Source organism: Pomacea canaliculata, linkage group LG5, assembly GCF_003073045.1.
Source record: "Pomacea canaliculata isolate SZHN2017 linkage group LG5, ASM307304v1, whole genome shotgun sequence".
NCBI classification, from domain to species: Eukaryota; Metazoa; Mollusca; class Gastropoda; order Architaenioglossa; family Ampullariidae; genus Pomacea; species Pomacea canaliculata.
In genome coordinates this window covers 29,208,884-29,236,201 of record NC_037594.1, presented here as the reverse complement: position 1 = coordinate 29,236,201, position 27,318 = coordinate 29,208,884, and the positions used below count along the sequence as shown (strand labels likewise).

Sequence of the window (27,318 nt, the reverse complement as noted above, 5' to 3'; positions counted from 1 at the left end):
TGAAAGTAGACAGACACGGCGCACGTTCGTATTGTCTTTTTTAAACAATGCTGAGTATTAATCAGCTAATAAACATATTTTTATACTCTATGGTAATGGTCATGTTTTGTAATGCAATAAACAGGGCTGTTATTCATAATTACTTTTTTTGTTCTAGTTAAAGGGATTCTAAAGGCTTGTGATAAGGCTGTGACGACGGTCAAACGTTTCAAAACTATATTTAGTTACAATTGCAAGCACGAGAGCAATACAGGAGAAATAAAGGATTCGTTTCTCACTTAATTACCACTTATTAGCACTATTTCGGTTGCCGATGTTTATAAACATTGAAAAAATCCAGTGAAATCGACCCTTGTGTCCTTCCGCCGAGTAACCACGATAGCTTCCTGAGATATTCAAGCAGACGGGTCTTATTGTGACGTCAGTCTTCTTATGACGTCAGTCTCCTTGTGACGTCACACGCACAGGAAGATTTGACGTCATTTTATCGTATGACGCACTCTGTGTGTCAGGCTTGTAAGGCTCTGTCTGTCGGAAACTGATGAAAAGACAATTTTGAATCTTTTCCATCTTTTCGTGGCAATCGGGTGCAGCACATTCTCGAGGCATGGTTGTCACTATGGAAACCACACGTCATAGGGTCACGTGACGGAGAACGAGACTTCGTGGAAGCAAAAAAAGAGTCCCGTGTCAATTTCTGTTATTAAACACAACATTCTACTAAAAACCTTCAACGTTTTCCACATGAACACACATATAAATAGACGAGATTCAAATTATCCTACTCTTTACGCGATTCTAAGCCAGTTTTAGTTTGCATTTAGAATCCGTTTAAGACATTGGAAAGTAAGATGTATGCGCATGTACCCCACGAACAAGGATGACAAAGACCACGTGCGGCAGCCACACTTACAGAGCAGACAGAGAATGTGCCATAAATAGCAGTCGACCACAAAGTTTGATTCCAGTGACGCAGCGCCCCCATGAGGTCAATGTATTAGTCATGACTGGACGATCTTTCATCGTCGGGTGCGTGCATTCGTTCTGTGCATCGGTCACCGCCAGTATGGCTGCTGTGCTTGCCATTCCGAAAAAAATAATTACGAGAACGTCTGCAAGATGTATGAAGGAGTTGGGGAGGGGGATGGGGAGAATCGCAACTATCAATTACTCCCAACAGCCTTTGCTGAGGGCACTTGGGAGTATTTTACTATGGCGTCACAAGGAAAGGACAGATCAGCGTTATGTTCGTTCTCAGAGGACTTTTCCCTTCAAACCCTCATCCTGCCAGAAGTAGGTCAGACGTGTTTAGCATACATCTTAAGCAAGAGCCAGGATGTGCCAAGTGCCAGCAGTCTATTTTCAGAACCATTCCAGGCATGAATGGATCGCTCGGTCAGTAAACCCATAACCACTGGAAAAGGCATGAAAGAGAAAGGAAGCCATCACCAGACGAATGGAGTGGCATTGTACAAGTCTTAGGTAGTTAATTTCCATGGTGTTGCAACGATGGCTAAATAAGGATATTTTTGGAAATTAATCTACTTAGAGATGAAGATAAAGACACACAGGTTCATGTAGTTCATGCAGCAAAGTAGTTTTGATAGTAAAAATAAGAAGGAAAAAGAACCAACAAGAAAAAAAAAGGAAAGGAAATTTGGGGGAGAAAGAGATAAGGGGAAGAGAGAGGAAGGATTAGAGTACGAGAAAAAAAGAAAATGAATACATTTCCCCCAGAACAGTTCAAAGCTTCCAGATTTACAGTAAATCAGTTTCTGTACTTCTGACCTTAAAAGGGTTTCAATCAAATAAGAAAACTTACAAGAAAGAGCCATTTGCTCGATCCTCAGAAACAAAACAGATCACTGAAACTGTCTCTTGGGCACAGGATTATGGTGGGTTTCACGAGAAAAGACATAGATGCATCCTACCAAGGGATTACCGACCTCCCGCAATCGCCACCAATACCCATGCCAATGATCCCAACATAATCAGACCCTTTGGAGAGATGTCCATGCTCTCTATTGGTGAGCTTAGTTGGGTGGTCTCGGCTTCTAGGGAAAGAAATTACGTTGTCAGCCATCTGCAACTTTAAAAGCACTTAGAGTGACTGGTCCTTAGAGATTCAAAACGATTGGTTGAGTTCAATTTAGGTATAAGTCCCTATTTGTTATCGCCAACTTTTGACAGCGCTTTCAATGTTTTGGAGACGGCAGACATTTACCTAAGAAGCAATTTTGTAAAATCTTGCGCAACACAAATATGAGCCAAAATAGGCAACAAAAGACCTTTTTGACAGGATACATAGGTACATTGAAGGTAGACATGGACAACATACACATGGAAAGTGCCAATTATTGTTAAAGACCAGCCCAAGCAGAAAGAATCACACACATATACACATATATATTTTTGCTTACTGATACAAACAAGAACGCGAGTATCAAACACAAAAGTAACCTATTGCTCAGTAAAATAACTGAGAGAAGAAATCGCCGTTTGGATAGAAAGTGCAGATTGGACAGAATTGCATACTGCATCAAAAAGAAATGAGAAAGAAAACTAAAATGTTCAATCAGAGAGACAGCGAAGAGAGAGGGTAGGAGGGAATAAATAAAGTAAATTATTTGCAATCTCTAATCTTTAATGACCAGCAGTAATGAGACTCAATTTCAAAACGGAACAGACCTTGTGATGATAGCAGGACTGAAATGACTAAGTCGTGTCTACAAAAATCTCAGCTTCATCAGACATCGAAGAAAACAAAAGTGGAACTCCGCGATGCCGAAACTTTCTTAATAAGCGGGACATGATCATTTCAGCTACAAAATAAGCTTTGATCAATATGTTTCACATCGATATTTAAATAAAATGAGAAGAGGTAACTGACAGCTTTCAAAGGTTTCTTTTGGCATTTTTTAGTATTTCTCATGGTTCACAGTTGTGTTTAATGATATGAATTTGTTGAAAAGTTGCTTTGCTCTCGGCATTTGTCCCGAAAAAAATCTGAGAAAAATACACCATACAATATCTTTTCACATTTTTTTTGCAAAGCAAGCGTTTATTAACCCACAAGATGCGACCGAAATCTCACATCGATTGCTGCCGGCGACAAAACACAAGGTGGACCACAGACGGAGGCCACAGGAATGTCTCCCGAGACAGACAGTAAGCGGCTTCGGTCTGTATCTACACAATTTTTCTTGCCAATGAGGTCGAAAGAAATGCCCCCCTGCCGGCTGTATAGTGAGCGGTCACGTGGGATTAAGCACAGTGCCAGGCAGTCTGCCGAGTTGGAGTGGGGTGAGGATGCTGGGTTGCCACGAATATTTGTCTCACTTTTTTTCTATTGTTGAGTTTTTATGCCCTTTATAATGGAAATTCTACCCCAAGAAGTTTGGATGGGTCTGTTTTTTTCCTGGGGTTACCTCATTCTCATTCATGCCTGTTTACAATTGTTTTGCATCATTTGACTTTGACATAGATCATCATCATCAACAGCAAATTATGGCTTTGCACTTGCATAAAACCATATAAAATATTATTTCCAGGTTAAACTGATTTCGTTTGTGTGTGTGTGTGTTTTTTGACGATGGACGGGCAAACAAAATCAAAGACGCAACCTTCAGTCAGAAAATATCTGAAATTCTATTAGATACATGAGCAAGTGCAGGCTACTGGATTTGGTTCCCTAAACTATTGCAGCTTCTCTTCTAGGGAGAAAATAATTTTCTCGAAGGCTTGTTTCCAATCTGAAACATTTAGGTCAGTGGTTCTTAACCGGGGTTCTATCGAACCCTAGGGGTTCGGTGAGTCGCTCTCATGGGTTCGACGGAGGTCAAGACACACCCACAATTCGTGATGACACTAAAGAAGGGTTCGGTGAATGTGTGAATGAAACTTGTGGGTTCGGTACCTCAAACAAGGTTAAGAACCACTGAGTTAGGTACTTTGAATATCCTTTGGTTGTTTTAAATAGTTTTTACAAATCACATTAGATAGATGTCAGCACTTCATACGAATACATTACATCAATGAACTTTTATATCCGATTGCTAACAAAATAAATGAGACTAAATTTAGAGAAATTGAAACCAAAATCTGTTTATATGGAAATGGTCACGTGACATGCGCTTGACAACCATACCTAATATAAAAATCATCTTCGTGACATTTTTTTCCGAATAGGTATTGACATGAAATAGTATCTTATTCTTAATGAGGTCTTCCTTTCCCCAAATCCCCCAGAAAAAAAAGAGAAAGATAATCATGAGGCTATAAGAAGCTAGTTATTTTTGTCTCAGACGAGAGTCTCGTAGTATAACACGATACCACATTGACTTTCAAATTCACTCAAAATGCGCAACAGAGGCATCGAACCGGACAACCGGAAGAGATTTCTAAGCACACGACCTTGACTTCTTTCCAATTCTTTAATTAAAACCTTAGAATCAACAGTCGACATGATGGCGGCCCAGTGGCGTGCCAGTGTTAATTACTTTTGTTGATTAGCGGGCTGAGGAGGCGCCTGATAACCCTTGTTTTGATCAGAGGTACACGCGTGTGCTTCTCGTGGTGCTATGCACCAGCTAACCACAAATTTTTATCCAGAAAGTAATCCGAGATTGAGTGGCATTATATATGGAAATGGACCTGTTTAGCTGCCAGGAGCCATGTTTACTTTTCCCTGGGGAGCGTTTCCAACTTGAACATTGAATTAAATTGGATTTATCCAGTCTAGGGCAGGCGATAGAAAAGAAAAAAAGACAGAAAAAAGCAACTTCAAAAAAAGTATAAGGTGAGTGAACCCATTGAGTATGCTCGTTGGCTTTAAAGTAGGATGAATTCTAGTTTTCCTCACAATAGCCAATTTATTTATTTTTATAACAAAGGTGATTGAACTCAAAAAACTTGGGGTGTAGTCTGTACCACATTTTTCACATAAGTTGATAATTACATAACAGTTACCTTGAGAGAATAAAGACGAGAGAGAGAATAATTCTACATTCGTTTGTAAGGTAAACAGGTGTATGGAAAACAAATATAAAAATAGCTTTTTTGTTACATAAATAAATCTAGTCCTAGAAAAAATATTCTATAAATATCTTATTGACACATAACAAACACCGAGGATTAATGAGCGGTTGTTGAAGATAACTGATTTTACAGAAAGAAGAAAATAGAATTCGGGGGATATGGGGAAATGAAGAACGCAAGCAAATCGTTTGTCTCCGGAGGAATGATGTTTTTAGACTGGAAACATTGACCCTGATGTCGAAGCCTGTAAACCCAACAGTTATCGCCAGGTCAGCTCATTATTACAAATGTCGGGGTGGAGGATAAAAATACACGTTCATTAACATTAGTCGCTAAGGGACACTACTGGGTAGAAGGTTCTGTTCTCGTGTTGTCTTTCCCTGATTGCCGTTCACTACCTGGAGCCGCAATTGTCGGTGCTGTCCGCATCAGCTGCTCTGTACAAGCCTGGTATTTAATGTCTTTCTTTTTCTGTCTGTCTGTCTTCCTTTCTGGCAGTTGATCAGTTTGAAGGCCTCTATTCGCTAACGTTTTCTTAAAGAAGTAAAATTAAAATAAAACTAAAAACACCAAGTCAGCCTAAAGGTAGGGTCAAAGAGTTGTAATAAAAATGCCAATATTTAACCACATATTAATAAAAGGTCACTTAGTTTGTGAAAAGAAAATATGTTCAGTCTAGTCGACTGGACACTTATCTGTAAAACCCTAGACAATCAGATTTGTGTAAACTAACTGCAGAACTTTTTATTCGAGTATAGGAACAAAAAAGTGTATACTATAAATAAATAGTAACATTTGAACCAAAATCTAAACCTCACAATAATTACAATTTCTTTCAATTTGAAAACTATAATAATTATTTTATCTGAACACTTCTCTCTAGTGAATTTATGGACAAACACTTCCTATATGAAAACCTGTTCTGAACTCAATATTTCTTTTTGCGTTTCCTCCATAAGAAAAGTAGAGAGAGAGAGGGAGAGAAATCATTTATATCGAGTTTACTTTGGTGGAAAAGAAAAAAGAGATGAAAAAGAGACAGAAAGAGATATTACAGCAAAGACTAAAAGAAACAAGAAAAAGAACAGAACAGAACGAAGAGAAAGGTTTAAAAAAGCGACAGAAAGGAGGAGAACATCAAATTACAAAACCTAATCGTAACAGACGACAAGGTGGCGCTCGTTTACAACTAATGTTCTGATTGTGATTTAAGAGGATAAAGTGCATTCTGCAAATAATGTACGACGATACTGAAAATAGCAGTAAAAAGATTTTTCTCCTACGTATGGAGAATCAACAAGAACCGTTATTATGATGTTTGTTTTACTTTAAACCTTTTTAAGTTGTTCAGCTGTTGTCAGTACATGCTCTGATTCTATTTCAGTGCAAATCTTTGAGCTGAAACGCACGTTTGTTGATCTGCTATTCTTTAAAAAAAATGAGAAAGGTGGAGAAATTGAGAAATAATGAACATTTATCACGTCTGGGCCTTGTGTAGTAAGCACGATATTATATTGCTATTTTATTCTTGCTCTTTTTGCACTGATTCTAATGATTAATGCTGGTGTCATTCTCACCGGGGCCACGGGCTGCCTTCCTAGTGGAAGCTGAGCGATGTCAGAATAATTATCGACCATCACATTGCCATTACAACCTTGGTACACCGCAGAGAAGCGACTACCCCACACCTACTGAATAGCTAAACCAAAGATTCTTGTCAAGACACGCAACTAAAAAAAAGAAGACATCAATGAAATATTCATTTAGTTCGTGCAAGATGGAGTTAGGATTTTCGTAGGAAATAAAAAAAACCTGATTGACAGATACTTAGCTCACTGCTAATATTTAGTTCAATGCTCACTTCCTTTCAGCTACAGTTACAGACTGGGGTGAGGGAGTACTGGAGAAAAGTAACTGGTGAGACAGTGATACCCGTTGATGTGACCTCGATCAAGTTCCCTTCCGGTCTGTTTGGCACAGACTGCACTCATCGGAGGCAAAAGGTCAATGAAGGTATATCGACGCCACATGAACACCCTCGGTTACCACAGGATGTGAAGAAAATTCTTCCTGACTCCCCGTTCTCTCTGGACTCAGTCTCCCCAGCAATGCATCATCAGGGGAGTAAGAGCTTCTACCGTTGGGGGAAGAGGCAATAAAATTTCCTGGATGGCGGGAGCAGCTGGGGCATTACTTTACTGATCGTTCATTGCCTCAGACGTCGAGGGCAACTTTTCACACGTGGGGCATGCACTTGGAGAGAGCCAAGGTACACCATCTTCACTGATGCTTTGCTTTTCACAGTTGGTTGTGTGTGTGTTCGCGCGCGCACTTGCATGAGTAGTGAACTAACCGACCAGTCGAGGCACAAGCCTCCAAATTGCCCGTAGACCATTCCATTAACACTGAGTAAAATAAACCTTTTTCAAAATGTAAAGCAGACAGGATGGAGTAAGTAAGAGCGGTTTTTTTTTTTTTGGAGGCTATGGTTTCCATCTTCGTGCATTTATCGTTTCGAGAAAACGAGAGAATTCACAGAGTCAAATGGAACTTAGCTGTTACTAAGATTGATGATAAACAGTCGGGTTCAGTTGCTGTCAGCGAGGGTTTGTTGTCTTTCCTGGGATACGCCTCGGTCTCCGCCTCGTTAGAAGATGTCGAGTGCAAGATGCATCAAAGACGATGCTTGCAATGTCACGCCTGCTTTGCCTTCATTTTACTTCCACCAAGCGACTATTTGAGGGGCAAATTAGTGTGGATGTGTTAAATACCCCACTCACCCCCATTTTCCTTCATGCAGTCCTTTCATTTAGTCTTGATGTCATGTTGGATAATAAACGATATCATAAAAGAAGGTTTATCGAAAAGAAAATAAATTCTGAACTTTCTCGTCTCTGTGGCCGGAGGATGCTGAGTGTGAACTCCTCTGATCGACTCAGTTGTACAAAGATAGCAGATGATGTCCTGCTGGGATGGGGATTTGTCTAATTATGTCATCCTCTCAACTGTTTTGCATGGATCGAAATAATTCTTATCAAATTCCTCGTTTGTATGGTTTTGCCTGCATGATTTTAAAAACAAAAAGTTATAACATGGACAGTATGGTTTCTTGGGTTCCCTTGGCTGGCATCTCTACTTTCTCATAGTCACCGAAGACTATTTTCAGTGACAGGATTGAATAATTAGGACGCTCGCTTTGTTTCCTGAGAGCATGAACCAGACTCCCACAAGAGATAACCAGCAGCAGGCCTGAAACATGTCCTCCTCCTTTAGTTGTGTGGAAAGATGCCATTAGACTCCCATTCGTATTCGTTCCTCTGCCTCACTTTGATCACGGAAAAAGTTTTTCTTGTCAGAAAACACTATTTGGGTTCTTTACTTTGTTCTTTGCTTTGCGGTCTTCCTCTTGGCAATTAACCGCCGACGGGACGGGATTCTTTAAAGAGCAAAGCAAAAAAAAAAACTAGGACATGAAGACACTAGCTATTTAAATCGTCTTTCAATTGTCTGAAAAAAAGAACAGTGGATGGTTTCGGTTTACATCAGGTATTTATGGCCAGTAGGAGCGAGAATTCTGACAGTTTTCATGTATGCAAATACTGTTTGAGATTCTGGTGTAATTTCGCAACCTTGCAACCAATTAAAAAATGAGTGTTCAAAATTGACAAATGGCGTTTATAGGTCAACACACAGTCCTGTAATTTCTCTTTTAATTAATGTTAGCTCTCCGTCGTTCGGTTTTTAAATTAGTTTTAATTATTTCTTCTTAAATGAGACAGCTGGCTGCCGTGTGTATCGACTGAGTGAACGACCCATACTATCAAAATGATTTTGACTGTGGATTTACTGACGAATCAATTAGTGATCATTTACAGAAAATGCTTTTCTACATTTTTTACATTCATAATCTTCGTATGGCCTTGATCTTACATTAAAACAATAAACATCTTTAAAAGATAATTTTTCTATCTCCATATTTGATGAAACAAAACTTGCAGGCAAGTAAAAATCTTTTACAATCCTTTTTCTTAACAACAAAGTGACTTCCGTCCTCTTTCCTGTGAATTTTGTTTGCGCAAAGAGGCTGCGGGATACATTGGCCGCATCTGGTTTACCATCACCTCTACACCTATTTGTTTCACATGTCACAACACACATTGTACCATAGCATTAGACCTGCACAGTCCAGAAAAAGGATTGATATATTAACGATTGTAAGGGAAATGACTCTACCAGAACAAAAAGAAATACTTTTGTTTGCTGATCTGACAACAGTTATTTGCTTCGGTTTAAACTTTAAACAAACAGAAAATATGTTGAAAATATACTGGGTTTAGTTTAGACTAATTTTAATTCTGCATAAACTATTCATTCAATCGGTCAATGTTTAAGTGGAAGAACATAAATATTATGTTTAGGGGCTTGTAACAAAGTAAGTTTGGCGACAATGTCAAAGTGAGTTCTGTCTCTTCAGTTGTCACATGATTAAGGTAACAACTTTCTGCTTATTTAACCCTCACTTTCAAGTTTATCCTTCGCGTGTTTCACCTGTGAAATTTAAAAGAATGGTTTTTGTAGAGAATGCAGGGTTCCAAGACAAAGCACATATTTTTGCATTAGCTTTCATGAGCATCTGTTGCCATCAGGCTCCTCCATGCGAGAAGTAGGCCGGCGTGTAACAGTTTGAGGGCAGACAGGAAACACATGCACTTTCAGCATCAATCTGTGTCAAGTGTAAACAAAGGCAGGTGCCCTGTGATCTTATTCAGCTACCTCCAAAGATATCATTTTTTTTTTCATGGGAACATTGGCTTCAGGACGGATCACCTGTCAGTACCACAATATATATAATATTATTCTCTCGCCTTCACGTCAAGTATATCACTGCGCAACAAACATAGTCTGTGCAGTTGGCAGCTTTTATTGCCACCATTGTTTAGTGTCATCTTTAGAGACTTCTGGGAGGTCAATGCAAGATTTCTTGGCAAAGTGAGTTGCCTCTTCATAAAGAGAGAGTATGATCTGCAAAGTACTGTTCTATAATGAATACGATGGACTTTGTTAAAATAAGAAGATGCCATTGATATTTAAAATGTTTCGTCAAATATGATCAACAAAAATATTCGTAATACATTGTCACATCATTTGGAATATGTTACACTAATATCAGTGCTAAATTGTTATTTGGAATTGATATCTGTAAAACCCGAGACAAGTTTTATAGAAAGCTCTCTTGCACATATCTGATAAAGAAATGCAATAGTGTCTTATTATTGTCCTTATGTCTGGGAACCGTAGCTACAACATGTAAATAAAGCTGCTGCCTCAGGGTACACAAAATACCTCGCCTGAAATAGCTTGAATGGCAGGCAGATGTATAAAAAAGGATCTTTCCTTACAGGAACTACATCTTAATGTCTAGTGTCGTCCCTATCTTTGTAAGCAAGCCCCAAACAGGATGCACTTTTGTAATAAAAGAACAGTTCGTAATTTGAAACACCAATTTCCCATTTTCCAGGTCTTCGATCCATAAATATATCGTGTATTTTCCAGTAAATCTGTAGACGCCTAGACACACAGCCAGAGGCGCCATAAAACATGGCTGTCCACTCTCCATCAAAGAAGTGTAGTGGAGACATACTGATATATTTCAACGAATCCTATCTTAAGATTACTGTCTCGGTTATCTCAAATTGCCCTGGCCTCCTGGCACCATCTCGTCTTTTCTTTAAGAGGCTGAAATAGTCATTGTCTCCATGGCGACGCCAGAGTCGACAGCTTTAACAAAGCACCGAGCTGCGGGCTGGTTCCTGTATGGAGCAATTAACCCCCTCCTGGCCTCTTCTCTCAGCTCCAAGGGTCTGTTGCCGGACCTCTTCGTCCACATTTTGCTTCTCTTTTTAGTACTACTGTGTAATCCCAGCGGGGCTTTTCTTTGGCAGTAGGCGTGCATCGAGGGTTCACCCAGTTCGCCTGTGCTGTCCAATTTCTTGTTGGAGAACTTCATCCGAGAAATCCTTCCATGCCATCACTGTTTCATGTCCATTGGTGGGAAGGAAGAAGCTTTGAAGACGACATTGATTTGATGGCGGGAGCTAACAGCAAACTGTAAGACTTACCAACAGATAGACAAGGATTTCAAAAACATAGCGAAGACCAAATTCGACAAGTTTTCAAGAAAATGAGTGTCATTGAGAAGCAGTTGAATATGTCTGTGTTGAGTAGAAAAAAAAAAAGAAAAAAAGAGAGACTGATCGAAAACCACCTGTGAATAATAAAAAAATAACATTCTGGTTCTACCACCCGATGGACGAGCTGTGTTGATGTTTTGGTACAGCTCCAAGAGTATACTTTCTCCTGACTTCCAACTTTCTGACCGCTGTCCATCTACAACATCCTTCACTCTTCACTTCTGAGACGACATCAGAAGATCAAACGTTTCTCTTGCTTATCTTGAGTACAACTTTCTTCACTTTCTTTTCCTTCATCCAAGGAAGAACTGACTTACGAGGAGGACTTGTCAGAGGGGCTTGGCTTCTCAGCTGCATCTTCGATCTTTTGCTCTTCACATTTCCAGGGGCAACATAACTGGCACCAATAACTGGATAAATGAATGAATGAATAAATTTTATCCATACAAAAGTCCACGAGAATAACTGTGATTCCTGCTATAGGCAAAAAGGCCCAGGAACTCAGTTTTGAATAGAGCAATAAAAAGATAAACATTTGTATATCTTGAATTGTAAATTCCGTCTTCCATCAATAATAGCTGTCACTTTAAAAGGTAACCAGGGCACCAGTTATTTTCTCAGATTACCGCATCTCCCCTAATTTCTCGCCAACATGACAGTTGAGACTCGAGGCTATTTCCTCCGTTTATCCTCTAAAACGGCAGCCCGTGACCTTTGACCTCCCGGCATGAAATCGATTTTTTTTTCACACCATAATTGACTTCAACGCAAAGATCGATTATCAGGGCGGAGGTGGGGTTGGGGTTATTATTGATCCTGCAACCGTTATTTACAGTTTTATACTCTGCATGGTATACCTAGTCAACCGTTAGACTGGTCCTGGTCACATATTTGTACTATTTCCTTAGTCATCATCGAATGTCTGTGCTATCCCCGTCTGTCTGGATTTGTTCCCTCCGGGCTCTGTACTTTATTCAATTATTTTGTCACCTACATCAAGAGATGCTTCACTCTTATTTAACTCATTTTGTTTCTAGTCAATGCTTTTGCATACTATCTGTTCTCCCGCTTATAAATACATCGCCATCAAGAAGATTCAGGATTGAATTTTAAATGTATGGCTATTGATGACCAATAATTTTAAAAGGCGATTAATACCGAAGCTTTTTAGTAAGGAAGTATTTCAGAACTAGAGTTTTCTCATGATGTACCTGTCTCTGTTGGAGTCGGTGAGGCAGGTACCTCTTTTATATCTTCAGCAAAATACTTCGATTTTATAATAATATTCTTGATATAAATGTTTCAAACCCATGCCATGTTGCTTACCATGACTCATTAACTCCATTCGCCAAAATCACTCGTAGATACACTTGCCAGTCTTCGTTTTATATCACCATGCTATTATCATTGAAACTCAGGAAATCTCAGAAAAAAAACCCCCAGACTCCATGTACCATCATCCGTCTCGGTAGAGCGAGACCAGACCTGCATCCAATCAACCCCTCCTCCAATTCCGTAAATGTGAGCAAACCCCTCGTGTACGATAAACGAACCACAACACCTCAGCCTGTTCCCAATTTCATTCAGAGTACCAAGTGACAATTTGGTTTTCTAAGATCTTTGCCATGACTAGAACGTGGACAGAAGCGTGTGAAATGAATTTGCTGTTCTAAAGAAGATGAAGTGTGGTGCGTGAGTTGTTTTATGAAGTGAGTCTGAGGATGTAAGGGATCGAGTTAAGCTCACACCATCCTGACCTAGCACATCAAAGACATACATAAGTTTGATGGAGACAGTGGAAAGTCCATCTGCTCTCAGAAGATGATCATGATGGGGACTTCCTCTGCCAACAACGATACTTGCGAAGCACGGACTCCTTCAGACAGGCCAAAGTGCTTCTCTGTCAGCCCAGGTTAACAAACGACCGGTAATCCCCGTGAGAACCCACGCTTCTGAAATAGACTGATGGGAGGATACGCTGTAGTGATGGCAATGACCTGTCTGGACCCACACAGCCCCTAGAACCCCCCTCCACAAGACGTTAGCTTGCATGAGAAGGAAGATTATGCTGGCTGCAATTATTCGGCAAAACCGGATGGAAAAGTCATCAATCTCTGTGTCTAAAGTCGGTGAAGAAGGTTTTGCTGTTTGTGTCAAAGGTCTTCACACAAGCAGCTCAATAGGGACGTGGTCGACTTACCTGCTTGTAAACACGGTCGGCTTAGCGCAGCTGCACTTCTTTGTTTTGTGAAAATAAGACAAACAAAGAACGGTAGGAATAAAGTTGGTCTGGATTGTGGATTGTGTTACACATTGTCATATGTTAATTATTGAATCCGACCAGGTGTCGTCAGCACGTTCCCGACTGCCCTCCTCCTTTTTTCCTTTCTTTACCTGTTCCTTTTATTTTTTAAAGTTCATTTTTCGTTATTTTCTTGTGTTATTTATTACTATCTTCACTTATTCATTTCTTTGTGTCAGATATATTGCTTCTAAAGGGAAAGGTTGATATCTATAGCAATTAGAACTTTTGAGTGGAGATAAAGAAGCTGTGATATGACTGCGCGAGTGTTTGGATTCTTCTGAGCGATGTTCACCTCTACCATCGTTTAGTGACTATCTTAAGAGGGAACGAATAAAAGAAACCTGCAATTTGTGGCTAGTTGCTATTTATACTTTACTCGGAAAATGTGTCTACTTGTAGGTATTTTAAAAGTGAGAATTTTATGTGCAATTTGGTGTTGAAAAATAAAACATTTGAACTATTAAGTGAGCATTATTAAACCAGAATACAGTTTATGAGAGAAATAAATTATGAATGGTGAATTCGAAGTATGAATCATTGGACAAAGCAAAAACATGTCTTTTAATAGTTCATAGAGTGAATAGTTTATGAGTTACAATAAACAGTATTTAACTAATTTTAGTATATAAAAGTATTAAAATTGTGTATTACTATTTATTGAAGATTTCGCATTAAAATAAGTGTCCGTGAATTAACAGCTGGGAAATGTGCAGTTTCCAAAGGACTAATCGTTCTCAAAGGCATTTAAGTCAAAGGGAGGTAGTCAATAGAGAAAAATTGTGATTTGACAGACAGAGTTGTTTCTCTTTAACGTGTAGTGATTTACTGTTTCATTGCAACATTTTGCGACCTATTGCTGAAGAGAGAGACAGTGAAATACTCAGCTCAGGGATTCGAAATGCCTGTTAGTTGACTATAAGCTTGTCTGTGTCTGTGTTAATGAAAAATCCTATTATCGAGGAAATACAATACAAACTGAAGAAGTAATGAAATTCTTTACTGAAGGATCTAGAGACTCAATATCAACTGCAATATCATCTCTTATACCGTTTAGTGCGTTCTCACTAAGACAACCCTTTATCACTGTATTGTCATCTTTATTACACTTTTTCCTTTTTTCATTCGCTCTCTCTTTCTTTCCTCTTTGTGCTCATTCCCACTGTCTGCTTCCCTGCCTTGACGGAAATTTTTGTAATTAAATTTGATTTCTGTCATTTTAAGACAAGCTTATGACACGTAAGACATAATATCCAGTTGCAGAGGTTTATTATCGTGAAGTTTGTTCACAAATAGTTTTGTACAGTTGCATACAAAATATTTTGCATTTTTCCTGGAGCTTTTAATAAAGTTGACACAACCGACACGGTTACGAACACTCAGGATAAATATTTTTAGAATATGTTAGGTTTTCTTTGTTCTTATCCAAGGCGATAAAAAAAAAAAAAATAAATAAATAAAAAATCGGGTAACAAAATGGGGGTCACTCAGGGGATAGTATGTGCACTGATATGGAGAACATCATCGCCTCACCATAAGTGTTCAAAACGAACTGTGCAAGAACAAATTATGTGAAAACATGACATATTCATAAATGTTTGCTTTTGGTGCCTTGTAGATGATATGCAACTGCAAAAAGTCACTTTTTATACCACTGAATTGAGCCTACTGCACTGAAACTGATAACTGAGAAGACAAAAACTATAAGATCTGACAATTGAATATTTTCTCTATTTGTCAGTAACTATTTCTCATCATTCCACATTTTGCCTCATGGAATTATTTTGTCGGGGTTGTGCAGTCGGTAGAATTATACATGAGTGAGAGAAGCTTTGGTGGTTTATTTACTGTCAGGATACAGGGCCTTACAGCTGTTTTGAAAGAATCGCAGTAAACACCACTTGGATTGCATACCACCGAAATACAAGTATTGAAAACTATCATTGGGGTTGTTGCACCGGAGTCTGAGAAGCACTTCAACAGTAGTCGCTTGGTGAAGATGAAGAGGCAGATTTTTATTGCCTTGATCTTATCCTCCGAGCTGCACCCACGAAACATCTTGCTTGCTTGTTCACACGCCCCACGGTTTGGATGCAGCTGCCCTGTCAGGGATGGGATGAGGCTGCAACAGAAGATGAAGACAGCTTTTTCTTTGCTGCAACACCTGGTTGGTCAGTATACTGTGTCTACACCACACTAAGACCTGCACCTATCTGGTGAGCATTTGCTTTTCATCGGTATTTAGTGTGGGGATAACAGAGCACATGTTATTATTTTATTAGTTATTTATTTCCTCTAACACGTCTTCCAAAATGTAAAACTTCTGCCTAATACTATACTCCTGCATCAGTAGATATACATACACTAATATCTATGCACATACAAAAATAAATAATGCATATGATATTTATGAAGACAACTCCATCGTGGTAATGATTCAAAGAAATCTACTCTATTTTTACAAATTAGTTAATGAAACTAAAACTTTTTTGAATATTAAACATTCGGCCATACTCACAGCTGCTGGGACAGAGAAGGTGAAAGAATTCTGTAGGCAAGCACCTGTTGAAACAATGCAAAAGCCTCATATCAATTACACATTTCTACTCACTACACTTTTAAAATAAACCTTTTCTCTCAATCTTTTTTTTTAAAAGACAGCGAGGAAATCTCGACATAAATCTGTTGCCTTTTACTAGCTTTATTATTGTAAGAATATTCTTTTTGAAGGAAACAGTTTTATTTTCTTAGCATCATTTGCTATATTATTTTAATAACAACAATAGCAAAAACAACTATAATTGATTTGTAAAAAAATTATTTCTGAGTTTGAATGCAAGCTCAAAGCCTCAATACAGGGAACACGAAATGGATGAAATCATTTTGGCGAGCCTTGTCCACCAAAAGTCAAGCTTGTCATTAGGATCAACGAACCGTTTTGAATACTAATTCTGGACGATGCCAGTAGCTGATACTTCAGAACCATGTTCAGATCAGATTAAAACACGATTAATGATTGGTTCGTACAACCATCTATCTATCGTTGTCGTATAAAGGAATCTAATACAAATCCGGGAAGTAATCATAAAAATTTTTTTCAACCTGGTCAATGGTATTCAAGTCCAAAGACATTCCATCGTCTTCGAACATAGTTTCAACATCAGTTCTGTTGCCACAGAAAACGTATTTATGGTACCTGCAAATAAACAACCACTCTCCGATGTCTTATACATTTCCACAAAGGAAGAAAAGTCTGATTAATTAACTCTCACATGTTCTAATAAAACTGCATAATATTCCACATATTCTTATCTACTTTCAGAATAAGAAACGCTTATTATCACTATTTTGGAGACAACAACAATAACATAATAATAAATAAACATTGTAACATTTAGTGTTAATATGAAGTCCTAGTCTATATATATATATACAAATAAATAATCCAGTCAGATTACCCAGCATAAGCGAGGGATTGTCTTGTAGCAGCCTGAATAATAATCCCTGACGGGCGGAGAGAGAGTGTCCTGTACACCAGGGTCAGTCCACACAAAGGTGCACTCAGTGTCACATAGGGGCCATTAAATGTCCACGTGATTACAAGAGGACCTATCTGCATTTGATTGCTTGTTCCCCATGTAATGCTGGGCATCGGATCGAGTCCGCCTGTTATTTTCAGGATGCCCTGAAGCATGGAAGACAGCAAACACGCACGCATTATCTTCTGATAATTACTATCATTACCATTACTACATTACGAAGCATCTGTCAAACATTTAAAATTATGTAGGAGTCAGTGGGGACCAAGCATAATCAACAGTATCATCATGCAAAGGACCGAGTGTAAAAACACGTTTGTATGAAAGAATCTGAGATATAACCAGCAACCTATCATATTTGACAAAAGAATGTCATCTTTCATAATAATTTTTTCTTCTTCAACAATTTTGTTCCTTTTATTTGATTTGGAGGTTTCACATTCGCTCTGCCGAATAAAGATGCTCTTCACTCACCCCAATAGACACCGTTCTCTCTTCATCTCTTTTTTCTTAATTATTCTTTTGCGTTTGTTGATTTTTGTTTATTGTTCTGTAATTTTCGTTTAGTTTCTTTGTCTCTGTTTTGAAACCATGCTGTCCTTCTTCTCACAAAGTGTGAAATAAACATTTAAAGCAAAATTAAGCTGAAAACGAAGAATAATTCTAATGAAAAAGTAGACTGTGTGACAGTACGTCATATAAATTCAACAGTGATCCATTTTTAGCTTTTTGACCTATAAATACTATCCAAAATGGATCGTTTTAATAAAAAATGGGCCAAATTATTTCCTGTTTAAAAATACTTACCTCGGAGATAACAATCTGAAGAGAATGCTTCAGATGACTGTTGCTAACCAATATGATATGAATCTCTGCTCCACCAGTGTAAACTCCCTTACCACGCACGACCCCGAATACCAAAATGTTTGTAAAGCAAATTCCGCTGGAAGGACTATTCATGAACAGCTGGGCGGCATGGAACCGGCAAGGAAGGAAGATGGTTCCCCGAGCTCCACTGAAGGCCGGATGTGTGGATCCCCGTAGAGTCCACATTCAGTGTCTGCACCAAGGAAGGACCTTGTTATAACACCAACTCTCATAGTTCGACAATATATATATAGGGGATGGTGGTGCTTGTTGTGGGAGGATGATGGTGCTGCTGGTGTCGATGGTATACGAGTGTTAGTGGAGTGCATCAAAGGAAATGTAAATATTCCTCATTTGGAAAAAGGATTCCGCACAGATACCAACCAAAGTTTATACATCCATTCTTGTAGTACACTTACTGCTTAATTAATTTTGATTGACACAGTTTTGTTACTGAATCCGATATTACGGCAATATTGTACAATACTTGTGCATATACATTACCTGTCCAGTTGTACTTAAAGCAAGCTGTTGAAAAATGAAAAAAGGTCAACAACACCAGGTTGCGAAGAACTATACTCATGGTCGTGAAAAAGTCGCCTGCACTGTAAAAGTTGACTTCATGGACTATGATATGCAAAAAGACAAGCAGCCTAAAAAAAAGAACAAAACAAATCAAATGTTATGGCCAATGGAAACATTGTGTTCAGTAGTACCCCAGACTTCCAGAATGAACCCAAATCATACTATTAGTACTCAGAAACATCATCATGGGCAATTATCGAACTACCATCGATATTGGCTATTGTCAAACGCCGATCATCCAAACAAGCCAACATCTTTGAGATGCTTAAATAGCACCAACAGAATAAACACAAGTTAGAAACTAATAAAGATCGAACTCACCACAACCTGGTGTTACCACGAAAAAGCTGCTAGTCTTCGGCTCAAGTCCTTATAAGACTTGTGGCTTTGGCCACAGCAAGATTATAACAGGTTTTACTAGACAGGTATTGAGGTCATTCAGACATTTTTAGATAAAACTGTTTACCATATATTAGCTGGAGATGTCAGGGTTCTGACTGTAACAGTCATGAAGACATAAGGTCAGGTAGAGACATTAAATACATTTTAGTGACATTTTTACACGGCCTCCTTTTTAATTTAGTGGCACAAACCCTTGATGAATTTGATCGTCTATTTTATTTTCGTGTTGAAGTAGTTTTCCCGCAGAATAATGTGAAGTTTGTGGCTTTTCGATTGGATACAAATGCGAGAAATCTTCCTGCTCGACCTGAAGTTTGAGTCAATGCACACTTGAGACATTGTGGATTTTGTTGCAAGTTTCTTTTTGAACAGATGGGTTAACAGAAAGTCAGTTCAGACATTAACGAGTTACGAAACACATCCAGGACACAAAGTTAATAATAAACTTATAATTTCTCTCATTTCTCGTCTGTATAGCAAGTCGTTCGCATCGTGAATATAGATGGTACCCGAGACTCGGATGTTGCTTAAAGAGATTCTAAAGGAAAAATAAAACTGCTTAGAATGGCGTAAAGAGTAGGATAAATTTGAATCTCGTCTATTTATATGTGTGTTCATGTGGAAAACGTTGAAAGTTTTTAGTAGAATGTTGTGTTTAATAAGAGAAATTACACGGGACTCTTTTTTTGCTTCCACGAAGTCTCGTTCTCCGTCACGTGACCCTATGACGTGTGGTTTCCATAGTGACAACCATGCCTCGAGAATGTGCTGCACCCGATTGCCACGAAAAGATGGAAAAGATTCAAAATTGTCTTTTCATCAGTTTCCGACAGACAGAGCCTTACAAGCCTTACACACAGAGTGCGTCATACGAATAAAATGACGTCAAATCTTCGCAATGACCTCAGACACTTCCTGTACGTGTGACGTCATAAGGAGACTGACGTCACAAGAAGACTCTGACATCACAAAGACTCTGACGTCACACCGAGACTCGTCTGCTTGACTATCTCAGGAAGCTATCGTGGTTACTCGGCGGAAGGACACAAAGGTCGATTTCACTGGATTTTTTCAATGTTTATAAACATCGGCAACCGAAATAGTGCTAATAAGTGGTAATTAAGTGAGAAACGAATCCTTTATTTCTCCTGTGTTGCTCTCATGCTCTGGAATCGTAACTAAATATAGTTTTGAAACGTTCAACCGTCACCAGAGCCTTATCACAAGCCTTGTGTATCCCTTTAATGCTAAATCGGGAAACTTAATATACATATTCAAAACTTTTTCAACTGAAAAGATGGATGTCATCAAAGAGATTGATTAAAAAACATTATTTCTCAAGGCATAGAGCTTTTGCTATACACCCTCAAAGTTTGTATGTAAACAACAGAGGGGGCCCCTTCTCTAAATATTTAGCTAAGACCTATGTGATTGTCGATATTTGGCTAATGACATATACAAGGAGTCTTGTGCCTTTTATCTATTATTTGTTATCTTGCCAATACTGACGTTCCCCCAGTTTGACGATAGCAAATGCCAAGCTTTATGTACTTACATGAAAGCAGATTTATCATGCACCTGTCGCAGAAACTACAAAACAAACTTTATACGCTGACGATGAAGTTTTGACAATTCCAATTAAAAATGACTTTGAAGTTAACAAGAACTCCTGTATTTGATTTACTGTTAATCAGCTATGTAACCCTGACAACCTCATAACTTGAACTCTCACAAACGTCAGGTTTCGTGCTCGGACAGAGTCATTCAGCATCCTGCACCTCATGCACTCGGTGGATGTGGAGGGGACGAGAATTCTACTGTCTTGCTGTACAGTCGCTAGGTGACCATGTGGTAGGGTTTTAACAGCATACGGTTGTCGGTGAAAGGAATGGAGTTGTGTGGATGGGATGTAAGGGAACAGAAGTTTGGAAAAGCAGTCTGGACAGGAGCCTGCTGAGAGAGTGAAGCACGGCACAGCACGGAATGGGGAGCGAGAGAAGGAAGGAGAAGGAACGATAAGACCGTTTCCATGTAGTTCTGTCATTTCTGAGTTATTAATAAAATATGCGGGAATTGAGAGCAAGAGTTACTAAGCCTGACAAACGCAGAGTGATGTCTGGGACTCGAACTCGAGCAGTTTAAATAATGTCCACGTTGCTTTTCCTGCTTGTGTACCTCACGCCTCAAGTAACTGTAGCTGCTTCCTGGCAGCCTCTTTCTGAGATCTTGTAATGTGTTGTTGCTGTCTGTCAGTCTCTTTGTTGAGATGGTGTAATGTGTTGTTGCTGTCTTCTTGTAATGTGTTGTTGCTGTTTGTCAGTCTCTTTGTGAGATGCTGCAATGTGTTGTTACTGTCTTTTTGTAATGTGTTGTTACTGTCTCTCTTCTTTATGGGATAATGTGCAATTACTGACTCTCATTCCATCAAGATCATCTGCATAGTCAGTTTTCACAAGCATGCTCGACCGAGGAAAACAGTTGGTTTCTGAGCAGTGTTTGGATGTTTTCAACCAGGACCTTTTTGAAGTCCAGTGCTCGAACCACATGGGAAATGTAAATGTATGTCTGTGATTGTTTGTGTTTTGTTTGTGTCTTTATGTCTGCGTGTCTGTGGTGTTGTGTGTTTTTTATGTTTGACTGTGTCTGTGGTGTGTTTGTGTGTATTTGAATGTCTGTGCTTGTCTCCGTGTGTCTGTGTGAGTCTATGTATGTAATCTATGTTTGTGTCTCTGTATATCAGTGTGTCTGAGTGTGTGTCTGTGCGCACCTGTGTCGTTTTGTATGTCTCTGTGTCTGTGTATGTCTGTGTAGGTGTCTCTGTAGTGCACCTGTGTCTTGTTTGTGTGTCTCTGTGTCTCTGCATGTTTGTCTGTCTGACTGTTTTTGTCTGTATGTTGGAATAAGTAGTGTGTGTTTGCATGTCTGTCACTACCTGTCTGTGTGTGTTTTGTATCTCTCTGTGTGTCTGTATATCTAGGCTTTTGTTCGTGTGTCTGTTTTTGTGTCGTTGTTATATGTGTTTCCATGTGTTTATCAACGTGTGTCTGTTTTGTCTGTGTTTGTAAATCTTCAAGTGTGTGTGTGTGTTGTGTGTTGTGATGTGTGTGTGTGTGTGTGTGGTGTGTGTGTGTCAGGGTGCGTCTCTCTTTGATTATGTACACAAATGTCTGTATTTTGCCCCTGAGTGAGTCTGTATGTTTCTCTATGTCTATGTGTGTGTCTTGTGTTTTACTGTTTTACTTGTGTCCATGTCTGGGTATCATTGTGTGTACAGTTATGTCTGAGTGGATGCTTCTGGATGCGATTTTTGTGTTTGTTTGTGTGTATCGACTGCACACCGTCTTGCCCTTTGAACTGCACACCATCCTGCCCTTTGAAGAGATCCGATGTTATAAAACTAGACTACAAAGAAGTCGATGTAAAGCACAGCTTTTATGTTTTAACTAATTTCATGTCTTGTTGACCGTTACTGCTAAGCTCCAGGTGATACCAGTGACTTCTTCCTCTTACTAACACCTTTGCGGGTAAGCTCAATCTTACCTTTGTTTCTAACTTATGTTGGTGTTGTCGATATTATTTTCTCGAACATTTTGTTTTTTTGGACTACAATAACTGCGTTTGATAATTGCAACTATGGATAAATTTGTAAAACTTTCTGCTGTTGGTCGGTACCATAACACACATAACACTTGGTCTTTAGTGGTAATAACATCTTGTCTGGAAAATAATTTATTACCTGAAAGAGCTGCGTTGATAACACTATTTAATTATTATATTACAAATTAATATGATGCGCTTGCATTTATCTGTAAAGCACATTGAGTTTCGCTGATGCTGGAAAAAAGGTGCTAAACAAATGTCACATTTATTTATCAAATACTTATGACCGGCAATAATACTCTTTCATATCTGTGTGTAGTGTTTATTTTTTTAAATCCTTTAAAAAGACATCGTGTGTAACACAGGGAACTAAGAAAAACAATTTTCACAAATGACTATTTGCCGATAAAATATTTGACCCGTTTATAAGAAAAGACTTTTACCGCCACCAACACTCACATTCATTGGTCCAGTCTTGTAGTGGTAACAGGTCCTTGTTGTCTTTGGTGTGAAATGTTCAGACACTGAATGCGGACTCTTCTGGGACAACATAAGGACGTTCGGCGGAGCACGAGTAACGATCCTACTTCCCTTGCAAGTTCTTGGCCGCCCGACTGAATCTCTGATGTTGTCAACACCACGCGTTGTGTCACGAGTGTCTCTGCCTTCGGGGTTGTGAGTAGTCAGGGTGTGTACACGGGTGGAGCAGAGATTGCTATCCAAATCTCGAGGAACAATATTGGTACACACGGCATCGGCCTCGTTATCACAGATGTAAGTAATTTAAATAGTTTTGCCCATGAAGTGTAAACATGATAATGTGAAAGTATGTACATCAGTGACCATAAGGAAGCCAGCTCGGATCACAACAATAATAATAATAGCAACAACAATAACAATAACAATAGCAACATCATCAACAACAATAACAACAATAACAACAAGAAAAATTGATGAAACGATTGGAAAAAAACCTAGTAGAAATACAATTTTTGTCTGGAAATGAACAGTTCATATAGTTTATGTTTACAGCTCTGTGTGTTTATATATATATTGCTGTTTTCTATATTATTTATTCTCAGGGCATCCTGCAGATAGCTGTCTCAAGCCTTGTGGAAACACGTATATTAAATGTTCCGTGGGGGATAAGTAATGAAACCCAGGTAGGTGGCGTGACACTCAAGTGGATCTTCAATGGACCTCACGTGACACTGAGTGCACCTGTGTGCGGTGTGTCCCTGGTGTACAAGACTATCTCAGTCAACTTGTCAGAGATCATCATTCAGACTGCATCACGGCGCTACATCTCTCCCCTTGGGTAGTCGTCCCCTGTATTCTATACAGAGCACAACAGAACTCCATCTCAACTGTCAATTTTAATTTTTTTAACTTATGTTATTGTTGTTTTCCTCGACAATAATGATCACGATACATCAATACACTGTGGATTTGTTTCTTTTTCATTCTTGAAGTCTTTCAAGCTTGTTTCTTGGCTGTTTCGGCAAACGCTGAGATTAATCACAATCACAGAATTTAGTAACATTTGTCTTTAGGAGGGCAGTCTGGACTCTGGAAATTTTATTAGTAGATGTCACAGCTTATTTCACTTTTTGTGGATTATATATCCAGATGGCGAGTGGTTGCTTACTTGCAGGTACTTGCGGGACTACGCTTTGTGTGGCAACAGGACCGATGGTGAAAGTATGTTCGAAGACGATCGAGTGTTTCTTAAACTGGATTCTACTAAAGAGGTTGGAACATTTTCGGCGATCGTTAGCAGTGTACTAACATCTAGTTAAGATTAGATAGAAAACAAAGACACTACTGTTAAACACATAAACCACAGCAAATTATAAAGTATGTTTTCATGTAGCTTTTTTAAATCAGTTTTTTTTATCTCTGAAATTAAATTGTCTGACAAAGATATTTCATTTCTTTACCGATACAGCAATAAACCATAAAGCATAAGAAATTTAGGTAAGAGTTTAGTATTGATAGAAATATGTAACTGGTCTGTGGTTTTTGCTTGGTTTCAAACAGGTGATTGGCTACAGAATGCTTTCTTCCCCTGTGCAACAGAATCTGTGAGTATGACTGGCTGTGGAAATGTTTAAAAATCAAATTTCTTTTCATTAAGCAGTACAAAATTGTAGAAACTTCATCAGTTCATCACTATAATTTAATTTCCAGGATGAGCATTTTCTGTCGCAGCATTATCCCCTCGCTGACTCCGCAGCTGCATCCCAACAGCAGGCTGTGTGAAAATGCAAGCACCTTGTTTGTCGGGTGTGGACCAACTGACAAAGACAGGGCGATAAACACCTGCCTCGGCATTTTCAGCAAGAGACGACTGTTGACCTGCTTGTCAGCCTCCGGTGCAACTTACCCAATGATCATCTTCAATTCTGCCTTTCTATGATGTGCAACCCAAGCTCTGCTAATTGTAATTTATTTAAGACAGGTCTGGGCCCTTGTATTGAGATAACCGAGAAGCCACCAACGCGTCTGTGGAGTGCTTACCGCTCGCCCAACTGCTCCAGAATGCCAAAAAAATCTTTGAAAATGCGAGTTGGTAAATAATAAGAAATGGTTCCTGACAAAAGCCAACCCAATCTATTGTCCATTCGATATCGACTATCAATACCTTAACAATCGTGACTACCATGTAACCCAGGATTCACTAGGACAAGTCCAATAATTTGTAAAGTGACGTTTGGCAGTTGAATCTCCTCCATACGTCACCCAAAGCTCGAAGCAAGGTTTGACAAAGGTGTGTCACCTTTACTCGGGGTTCATTCCTTTGCAGTTCGCAATGAACCCGTGAGGTGGCGCAGTAATCTTTGTCATCACACTGCATTCTCTTTCGCCTTAGCAAAAAATATTTAATAAATATTAAATATTTAGCTTAAATATTTGTCCTGAGTGTTGGTAATCAACTCAAAAGCATATTAAAGCTTCAAAGAAAATACAAAGTGTTGTGTGCAGACTGTCAAAATGCTGGATGTTGAGGTTGTCTTATGTGCCGTAAATTTACCTGAAAGATACATTAATTTACATTCAACAGCAGCAAGCAGACAGGTAGACAGGTGCAAGCAGATAAAAGCTAAGAGATAGAAGAAACAGAAATAGAATGACAGAAAGGAGAAGATAGAGGAAATAGAAGAATAGTGCAAGAGTAGAATGCATGAGAGAAAAACACGATCATGAACACTTATACAAACACAAAGTAGAATAAATTCGTGAATAAAGGTGTTTACAGTGTGGAAGAAAAGAAAATGACTCTTCAAGAAATCATGAAATAAAACTTTATTTTTTTCAAAACGTTTAGCTTCAGACATGAACCAAAGCTGTAATAGCAAAATAAAAAGAAGTGGAATTCATACAAAGTTAACATTAAAAAATAGTGATCAATTCTAGACACTGCAAGAAAATCATTAAACAGCTCAAAAGAAATCATCTACACTATGTCCTATTTCTGTTCATCCATTGTGTGACTACATCAGTGGACTTTTGAATTCAGCATGAGAAATGAAATATAGAACAACAACACTGCACAACAAAATATATTCGCTTTCCTATTTCAAAGGACATTGATCATGCATGTAGGAAATTACAAACATATATTTTACAGACTGAAAACATTTTTTGGCCATGGTTTTCATCGTGGCAGAGTATAGTTTTCGCGAACCTAATTAGGAAAAGCGGATTGTGGTGACTGAGAGGACAGCAGTGCCAGGCAGGATGAGACTGTACACGTAGCAAAAACATTAACACGATGCGGCTGACCAAATAAACAATGCTAATTTGTTAGTACACAATTTTGTACAGTCAGCTAATGATGATATAAATATTAAAATGGCCTTTAAGGGAAAAAGGTTTCCAACTTTCTGGGTATATCCTTAAAACACAAGCATATTTAGGTATAAAAATGGCACCATTTTTAAAAATTAAATCTTTGCCTAAATAAATATTTTTGAAAGCTCATATCTTGAAAGTGAAGTAACACTGGTCACTCACATTTGAAGAAATGATCATCCGAGTCACTTAAGAATGTGTGGACTACAGTAGACCTTTAAATCACAATGTGCAGAGATAAAAGATCGAGTGGTTGGGTCATTAAAATGTCCGCACTCACAAACATGATTTAAGTGAAAGCACTTCAGAAAACCCCGCACCTGCTGGCTCACTAATAAACAACATTAAAGACGGTAGAAACCTATAAACAAAGGTGCAAACACTGTTCTAGTAAACACCCTTCATGGAAGCTTCATAAGGAGTACGAAGTTGTCCCAGTGCAATGTAGAATAATGCTACAGTCGATTTATATTTTTATCTAAGTAAATGAAAATATTTAAAATATTTAAATCATCATAGAAACACTTTCCCTCAAAAGATATCTTTGTGTACAAGTAGATAAACAACAGAAGACTGTAGGAAAAATAAGCTCAAGTTCCTAAAAGGGATTCTAAAGGCAAAATAAAACTGCTTAGAATGGCGTACAGAGTAGGATACATTTGAATCTCGTCTATTTATATGTGTGTTCATGTGGAAAACGTTGAAGGTTTTTAGTAGAATGTTGTGTTTAATAAGAGAAATGACACGGGACTCTTTTTTTGCTTCCACGAAGTCTCGTTCTCCGTCACGTGACCCTATGACGTGTGGTTTCCATAGTGACAACCATGCTTCGAGAATGTGCTGCACCCGATTGCCACGAAAAGATGGAAAAGATTCAAAATTGTCTTTTCATCAGTTTCCGACAGACAGAGCCTTACAAGCCTTACACACAGAGTGCGTC

At 38.7% G+C, this 27,318-nt stretch overlaps 1 protein-coding gene across 1 annotated transcript; it reads right to left on the bottom strand.

The window, feature by feature from the left end:
* Positions 1-14,782: 14,782 nt before the first annotated feature.
* On the bottom strand, positions 14,783-18,953 carry LOC112565397. Its single transcript, XM_025240835.1, has 7 exons — positions 18,843-18,953; positions 18,441-18,589; positions 17,877-18,129; positions 16,989-17,215; positions 16,633-16,726; positions 16,049-16,092; positions 14,783-15,652 (listed from the first exon to the last, which is right to left on the bottom strand). Exons 3-7 carry the CDS (start codon positions 18,120-18,122, stop codon positions 15,310-15,312), a joined length of 954 nt encoding a protein of 317 aa, XP_025096620.1. The 5' UTR covers positions 18,123-18,129; positions 18,441-18,589; positions 18,843-18,953; the 3' UTR covers positions 14,783-15,309.
* Positions 18,954-27,318: the final 8,365 nt, after the last annotated feature.